The 9,214-nt window shown below is 36.4% G+C and overlaps 1 protein-coding gene and 1 pseudogene across 1 annotated transcript in view; both read right to left on the bottom strand.

Annotated features, from left to right (window-relative positions):
- LOC107676815 (myosin-7-like) overlaps positions 1-2,063 on the bottom strand; it is an 11,624-nt gene extending 9,561 nt beyond the window's left edge. Inside the window, 5 exon segments of the mRNA XM_016471496.1 lie at positions 623-715; positions 1,008-1,110; positions 1,503-1,530; positions 1,641-1,797; positions 1,872-2,063. Of these exon segments, the coding sequence (XP_016326982.1) occupies positions 623-715; positions 1,008-1,110; positions 1,503-1,530; positions 1,641-1,797; positions 1,872-2,027 (537 nt within the window). The 5' untranslated portion in view covers positions 2,028-2,063.
- A 5,857-nt stretch (positions 2,064-7,920) lies between these two features.
- The window catches only part of LOC107676808 (myosin-6-like), an 8,146-nt pseudogene continuing 6,852 nt past the window's right edge, over positions 7,921-9,214 (bottom strand).

Genomic DNA, 9,214 nt, shown 5'->3' with positions numbered 1-9,214 from the left:
AACAAATAAAACCAAAAAACCATGGTTACTATAGTTAAACCATGGTAACCACAGGTTAACCATGGTTTTGCTACACTAACCATAGTTTAACCATGGTATTGTAAAACCTTTGGTTATGCAAATGGTAACCAATAGGCCAAAAAACATGGTTACTATACTTTTACTATAATAAAACCATGGTTAATTTTCATAAAGGGAAGTTGTAAAGGTAAGTTAGCCAGCTTACATAATGTTTCACACCCCTTAAAACATTTCCACTGAGGTCTGTGCTACTTGCAACGCTTTTCTGTATTTGGTTGTGTTGTGAGTATTTGCAGCACGTTTCTGTATTTTGAATATTTGCAGCACATGTGTTGTCAAACTGATGAAGATGTTACCAGATGCTAGTGCTTTGGTGGCTGGGGCAGTGGTGGCCTAATGGTTAGTGAGTCGGGCTTGTAACCCAAAGGTCACGGGTTCGAGTCTCAGGTCTGGCAGGGATTGTAGGTGGGGGGAGTGAATAACCAGCGCTCTCTTCCATACTTGGTCACACGTCACGTCACTTTTTCTATTTGCATGTGTTTTCTTAAGATGCAGTGCGTTGAGCCGTAATATTTTGAAACTGGAGGCAGATAAAACTCACAAAGCGAGATGAGTTGTCATTTCTGATGGTCTTGGCATTTCCAAAAGCCTCCAGAGCAGGATTACACTGGATGATTTGATCCTCTAGAGTACCCTAAAAGACAGACAGATATACTGCAGATAGTAAAGAAAAGAACAGGGAATGTTGTATTTTAGCTGATTATGTTGTAGTAAAATGTGTTCATTTTTTTTTTTTTTTGGACAAATGTCTAATTATTTTCAGACTGATAGTGAACAGGTCTGAAAATCACATAGTACTCGTACAGCATTTAAAACAAATTCAAGTAAAAGTACAATTGTACCCTGAAAGTATGAACTAGGTCATTAAAATGTAAATTGTTACTTTACATCCCTGATCAATATCAGTGCATGGATTTGTTTCTAACCTTCTTATCACTGGTCTCCTTCTTTGAAGGACTAGCAGCAATGCTGGCGAAGTACTGAATGACTCTCTTGGTGTTCACAGTCTTTCCAGCACCGGATTCTCCGCTGTCAACATAAACCAGTCTTAGAAATCTATTAAGAATTCATTCATAAAAATGTAACAAATAAACTCAAAAAGATCATCTACACTGCAAATATGATTTTCTTGTTTTCTAGTATAAATATCTACAAATTCTTGAATTAAGATGCATTTACTTGAAACAAGTAAAAATAACAGGATTATTTTTCTTACCCCATTGGCAGATATTTTTACTTGTTTTACGCAAAAACTAACAACATTTGGATAATATTTTCAGAAAACAATGCATAATATCTTTACTTGTCAAGTAAATGCATATTAATTCAAGAATTTGTAGATATTTATACTAGAAAACAAGACAAAAATACTAAGGAATAAAATAATTTTTTTGCAGTGTAACTATAACACAAAGCCTTACGTGATAAGAATGGACTGGTTTTCTCTATCTGTAAAAAATGTAAATTATAATTATTAACGTTATATGCATGAACATTCAATTATTTTCACTAGTTACTGACATATAGCCAGTGCTGTTTTTGGTTTGTCTCTGTCTCACCTGACAGCATGTATTGGTAGGCGTTGTCTGAGATGGAGAAGATGTGAGGAGGAGCTTCACTCCTCTTCTTGCCTCTGTAAGCAATGACGACTTCTTGGTTGTACACTGGCAGCCACTTGTAGGGGTTCACAGTGACACAGAAGAGCCCAGAGTAGGTCTGTAAGAGATTGACAGCAGCTTCAGATCTGCTCATATGTGATAAAGTGAATGTGTGAGTGTTTTAAGACTCACGTAGATCATCCAGGCTGCATAACGCTCTTTGAGGTTAAACAGCACAGCGGGCTCGTGCAGGAAGGTGAACATTGCCATGTCCTCAATTTTATCAAACTTTGGCGGGTTCTGAGGATGAACATCGGCCTCCTTCACAGTTACTGTCTGTGGGAACATCAGATTTTTGACAGTGAAAACAGTGTCTGTGCATTTTGATTTATCCATGTAAATACAATTCATCTGTTAATTCGTTCATTTAAAATAGTTAATTTAATCATCCAGTCCTTATTCTAAACACATCACTGAGCTCATTACAGCAGGTCTTTTAAAGTAGAGAAATGTCTTTAATTGAAATCTTGAACTTACCGTTCCCTTCGAAGTCTCACAGGTGACTTTATCACCATCTCGACTAATAATAGATGCTTTAAGATACTCCTCTGCAGTATCAGGAACGAAACATTCTTTCTTCATGTCAAAGGGGCGAGTTTGGGCCTCCAGACGCTCTATGTCCGACTTCCTGAGGTACGGAGCAGCAGCTCCAAACTCTGCCATCTGGGCATCCCCCATCTTTCACTCTGCTCACAAGTGCATGCACACAAATTACTATAAGAGATATTATATATAGGAGCCTATTTGGATGCTTAAGACACATAAAAATTATAGAAAAAATAGAAACATAACAAAAAAATGTTCTGTTTGAAATGCCAAAATTAGATCTAGTGTAGAAGACAGTCGGTATTGTGTTTGTTTGTAGTTTGAGGAACATGTTTTGATAGTTAATGTGATTCTGTACACCTGTGTGAAGAGAGAGATGACTTCGTACATCTGCTAAAAATCACCAAAACACCAGCTGATTCAAACACACTGAGTAAAATTGAGTGGAGAGAAAATATCCTGCAGCATTTGTGATACACAGATGCAGACACTTGCACTACACTTATTCAGACATTTATAAGTGTGTCCTAAAAATGTGGGACCATTGTATATGGTAATGTGTGGTTGTAGGACTAATAATTTGATATCTCATATGAGATTAGTCTGTTGCAGTCAGTGATGTTGCATTGAGTGTTTTTAGGGTCACTTACCTGTACTTCACCTCTCCAGATACTGATGGTTTACTGTCCTAGGGACATACAAAAACAATATAAAACAGAATGAATTATTTAACATCAAACATTTATCTCCTGTCTGTCACATTATAGTCAATAATGAGCAAAAGTGCATAATAAACAACATCCCTCTGTGCCTGATAGGTAATATACACCAAATGAGACCAGGCTTTCATAAAGTCAGAGGCGTCTCTGGTGGCTTACCGTTTGATGATACAATAGAAAACCTGTCTGAAGCCATTGACTCTCCACCCCTTTTTATAATGTTAAAGGTCCTCTAAATATGGTTGCAGGAATTTTCTGAAGTATGTCAGTGTCTCAGTTTGGTTAGGATACGGATGGTCTGGGTGTCTGCTGGAGGCAGAGGCACGTTTATTTTGTACAGGGTGTTTATTCATGCCAGTAAGGAACAATATACTTTGTCATATGTACTTTCATTCAACTCACTTACCTTTTAAATGCAATGTCTGTCAAGTAAGTTTTTGTAAGGTATGTGAATTCAGGAGAAGATTGAATGGTGGAATGTGAAATACACTGAAAAGTTTCTGCTCACTACCAAAAAAAAAATGTTCTTGTCTTGTTTTCCATTACGAATATCTAAACATTTCTAAAACAAGATACATTTACTTGAGACGCATAATGAAATTAGATTTTAAGTTTTGTTTTCTGAAAAATGTATCAAAATAATTTTTTTTGCATAAAATAATAATTTTAAAAAAGTATCTGCCAATGGGGCAAAGTATTACTTTTCTTACCCCATTCTTACCCCATACCACTTTTTTTCTTGTTTAAACATTTTGATGCATTTTTCAGAAAACAGACTTTCAGTCAGCTTCTCAAGTAAATGTATCTTGATTCAAGAATGTTTAGATATTTACACTGGACAACAAGACAAAAAATACTAAGTTAGAAAATCATTTTTGCATTATTTTACTATTGCACCTATGAACAAACTGCTAATGTGAATTCTTTGGATTAAAAAAAGAGAATGGTTTTTACATCAGTTAGCAGGTGTTCGCTCAAAAAAGAATGTATCTCATTGTTTGCATCAACTGATCTGTACCTTGCTCAAGGACAAGCCAAGTGTCATTTCACTCTGTCCATCATAGATGCTTTTTATCCGCTCGAGCGCCCACAGCTGAATCTGTAAGGGCAAGGTCAGTTTCCAACTGGTGCAGTCGCTTCACTCAGGCCTCATCGCTGACACGCCATTGTTCCTTTGCCTTCACACTTGAGGACAAAGATAACCTGTGAAATTCTTGCTGGGTGCTTCTAAATTGATTGAGAAGAACAGCTTGCATACCAGCATCCATATATGTGAGTCTACAGCAGGCCAATATCACTGCCTGAATAAATTAATGTATACACAACGTCAATGTGAACTTAATATTCATCATATCTTTTGACAGGAACAATGTCTAATTTGTCCAGTTTGGCAGAAAATTCCTAGCTTTTTTTTTTAATATCAGCTGCATCAGAGTTACTAGAACATAGGTCATTCAACTAGACACAATCAACCAACAATGCTGGTGCATTATTTTCACACTGAATTTTTGACTGTTTAGTTGCACAAATGTTGACCACTGAGTTCAGATATGAAGACCTAAATGTGTAAAGCCTCTGCATAAAGTGCATCTTCATTCAGATTTCACTATACATTGAACACCTTTGTTCACTCTTAATTGCTTAAATGGATAGTTCAACCAAAAATAAAAATTCTATTACCTGTATGCATTTTGTAGAACATCTGTAGAAAACTAAAGAACATATTTAGAAGAACAACACTGGACTTTCATTGTATGGACAAAAACACTGAAACATTTTTAAAACGTTTAAAGAGAAAAAAGGATGTCAAGTTTGAACCATACAAGGGTAAGTTAATGCTGGTAGAATTAGGGCTGTGCAAATAATCAAATGCGATTTTCATGTGTATCTCGTCAGTTAAGCCGGTTCTGTGATTAGTAGCCGTGATTCATTGCCGATTATGAACGCGATTTTGCGTAGCTTGTCAGTGATCTACGGCTCTGTGTAGTAAATGCCACTCCATCTGAAAGCACGTGCTGGAGATTTACTACTAATCACAGAACCGGCTTTACTGACGAGATGTGCATGAAAATCGCATTCGATTATTTGCACAATTGTCATTTTTGGGTAAACAATCGACTGAATTGGAGGTACTGATATTTTAATGCCCTCACTTTCATGCTAATGGCGTTACTTTTCATTTAAAATGTATGTATTTATTTATTTTTTTATCTAAAACTACTGAACTCTATAATCAGCTCTTTAAAGATAGATATGTATGCAACAGCTACGTGCACAACGCACCATGAACTTGCATTGTCTGCACTGAAACATATGGAGGTCTGTGACAGACTGTCAGTCATCCTCTTACCTCTTATCTCTTTTTTGTTCCACATTGTTTCCTTCCCATTGTCCTTGAGTACAAAGATAACCCTGTGAAATTCTTACTGAGCCTCTGATGAAATGGGAGCAACTGATGAGGGGCATTGAAAACACATAAAGCGGATGCCTCGTTTGCAAAGGTCTCCAAGCGCATAAATAAACGTCAAGTGCTACACGCTGGCACCCTTGCGAGCCATATACGTACTACTTGAGTTACATGGCCAACTGAGGCAAAACGATGCCGGTCACAAGACAAGTGTTTATTATTAACCGACAGTGGTGGACAGTAACGAAGTAGTTTAATTTCGTTACTGTACTTATTTTTTTTAAATAAAGTCCAAATATTATAATTCAACTACCTAGTTGATTACATCTGAGAGAAAAAGAAAGTATGTGATGTTCAGAACATGGTAACTACAGTAATTATCAAAGTGGGAAGTGATGCCCTCTGGGGCATTTGGCCAGGGGTGTTTTTTCACCACAGTCGAGGTTTGAGAAGAAAAAATAATTATGAAAATCTAATTATATTTTCCTTATTATATTCATTATTTCCTTATTGGTTATTTTGGGAAAATCCCAGGTATTTTGAGCAGTAGGATTATAAAAAAATATATGCTAATATAAAATTAAATGATAAAAGTAGCCTATATAAAACTGCAAAATAAACATTCATCTATCAGTACTTTTTACTTAAGTACATAAAAAATCAAGTACTTTTGTACTTTCACTCGAGTAAAATTGAAAACTGAGTACTTTTACTTTTACTGGAGTAATATTTTGTAATACGGATCTGTACTTTTACTCAAGTACTTGATTTGTGTACTTCGTCCACCACTGTTAACCGACGTGCAGCATTGTATTGTGAGTTAAAGTTGAAAGACAAGCAGAAGAAATGGTCATTGTTATCTTGGCCTAAGCATTTGTTCGGTTTGCATAATGAAAAATTGGTAGCACTTTATTTTACAGTCCTGTTCCTCATGTACTTGTTATAGTAAATTACAGTAACTTAGTAATAACTAGGTCCTAACCCTAACCCATATAGTTACTTTATATTATCCAGTACTTCCTTAGGTAAGTACACTTTAAGTACAGTTTAGTGCATGTACTGTAAAATAAAGTGCAACCAAAAAATGAGTTCATTAAGCAAATGAACAAAGCTCAATTCATATAAAATACAATGTTCATCTGTTTTTCTCATTATGCACCTGTTACTGGATGTCTGAAGGGGTCAACTGGCTGTTGAGACCATTTGTTAACCAAAAGGATGAAAGGTGAAAGTTTAAGATGCTGCTAGATTTCTTTTAAATCAGAAGGGTCTTGTGGGATGTCAAGCCAGCAGTTACTCTCTCCTGACTTATGGCAATCTATCTTAATATATCTCAAGCACATTCTGCTGTGGTTTAAGGTTGCAGGATGGTTGGTTCCTCTGTGAACCTCTGAGGAGCTCCTCCCTATATTCAGACTCCACCTCCAGCACTGTTCCTCACCTTCAACACCGAGGTTTACCCGCATACACTGCTGTGTTTAGGCATTCAGCCTGGCATGCAGCGGCTCTTCAGCAAGGATCCTTTGTTTAATTTAGAAGTTTACTTTTGGAATTGTTGAATATATTAATTGTTTCATTTGTTTTGCAGGTCTGAAGTTTTATGCACTTGAAAGAAATGAGGACACGATGCAGGTGAGACATCTAGAAATTCTGTAGTATTATCATTAAAACCTTTTTTAGTTATTTTTTATCATGGCCATTTACTGTAGATGTTTTGAGATTTTTCCTGTTCTTTTAGAATTAAGGTTTTTAGAGAAAACACTTTTGTCCGTGAGAGATGCACCCTTTATATTATACAAACAGGAGAAGACACCATGACTCTGCAACGATCTACCAAAGATTTATGATTCCAAAGATTCATTTATGCTTGAAAGATTAAATAATGTGGTAGGTGCTTTTTTTTTCTTCTAGAAGAAAATATAGCAAATGTTAAGTGTGTTTTGTAAGCAAATGTACATAAGGTCAATCAGGTAAAGTAACATTTGTTATAAATTATGCAAGTAACTTTTCTAATCAAAATTAAATGCATGACATTTTATTATAAAAGCTTGCCAGTTTAACCACCATACAACCAGAATTCATCACATGCATTGAATTGGTAAAGTAGTGCAAATTTAATGCACTGCAAACATTGTTTCTTAATTGGTACATTTTTCAATTTGAATTTCAGGAAAAAAGATTATCAAAAAAAGTGTATAAATTATATTTACATTCGTTTAATGTTATTTAGATTTTAGCGATGGCCAGTTGTTCAGATTTACTTTGATTCTATGGATTTCTGTGCAGTCATTGTATTTTTCCATAAAGTTAAACTTAAATAGAGTTGGCCACCAATAATCTCTGGTACTCATGTCGCATCAAATTGCATATTGCAATTGAAAATGCATCTGGTCAGTGGGTAAAATTGTAAAGATAAACCCATTTAAATCAAAATTAATTTTGAATAATTTATCAAATGAATGACTAATGCAAAATCAATTCATGTAAATGTATACATATGATTTACTCTAAATAGCATGCATGTTCCTATGAATAGGAAAGTGCCTGCCAGATATCAAATAACGCACAGACCACAGGAAAGGTTTCATCTGCACACTTTATTCTACAGAACTACAGGTAATGAAGTCAAGAAGCACGGAGTCAAGCCAAACAAGCGTTTCAGAAAAATGCAAGTGAGAGCTTCACTCTTCATCATGCCCTTTCTGTGAGGGGAAGAGAGAAGAGAAAGACAGATGATTGGAAGGTATATTTGTTATTGTTTTAGTTTTTGCAATAAATCAAATCTTAGATTCAAGCTGCACTCAAGGAGATATATAAAAACCAAAATGCTTTAGGTCTGAAAGATAAACACTTCACAAAACGGTCTCTACTTTGAATGGTGAAAGGGTTAAACATTGTCCATTTCTCCACTGAGCCTTCTTACATTCTAAGATAGTAAGTACACAAAATACTGCATAAAACTAAGATAACTTACCTTAGATCCTGTTTCACGGCTCTTGGCTCTCAGCTTGTTGACCTGAGATTCAGCAATATCAGCCCTCTCCTCTGCCTCATCCAGCTCATGCTGCAGCTTACGGAACTTGGTCAGGTTAGAATTGGCCTGCTCCTCCTGAAAAACACATTAACAAGAACATATTGTTAAAAATAATAGAGACATCAATACTTCAATATCCGAGTGGCATTGTTTACTTACCGCCTCTTCAGCAGCTCTCTTGTAGGACTTGACCTTCAGCTGAAGTCTGTCCACCAGATCCTGCAGGCGTGCCAGATTCTTACGGTCCTCCTCAGTCTGTTAATAGACTTTTGATTATTTTTGGTCTGTGTGGTCTGAGGATGGGGATATCATATTGAATAGAGAAAGTGACCTGGTAGGTGAGCTCTCATATTTACGGACTCCTTTCACAGACTCGCTCACATTTCTCTGTTCCAGCTCCACCTCATTTTCTAGCTCTCTCACCTAACCAAACCGAAAATGATTTTAAATTCACCAACTCTGAAGCTCTGAACCCAAATATTAATGAACAGCACTAATCATCTTTACAAAATGTATGAATAGTTATTGCATCATTAAGAACTGAGTTTGATCTACTAACCCTGGCTTCCAGTTTCTGGACCTGCTTCTTGCCTCCCTTCATGGCGATCTGCTCAGCTTCATCCAGATGGTGCTGCAGGTCCTTGATGGTCTGCTCCATGTTCTTCTTCATGCGCTCCAGATGAGCGCTGGTGTCCTGCTCCTTCTTCAGCTCTTCTGCCATCATGGCAGCATCAGTGATGGCCTTCTTGGCTTTTTCCTCAGCATTCCT

This window comes from Sinocyclocheilus anshuiensis, unplaced genomic scaffold, assembly GCF_001515605.1.
Source record: "Sinocyclocheilus anshuiensis isolate Anshui unplaced genomic scaffold, SAMN03320099.WGS_v1.1 scaffold184, whole genome shotgun sequence".
NCBI lineage: Eukaryota > Metazoa > Chordata > Actinopteri > Cypriniformes > Cyprinidae > Sinocyclocheilus > Sinocyclocheilus anshuiensis.
This window is presented reverse-complemented; position numbering and strand designations above follow the sequence as displayed.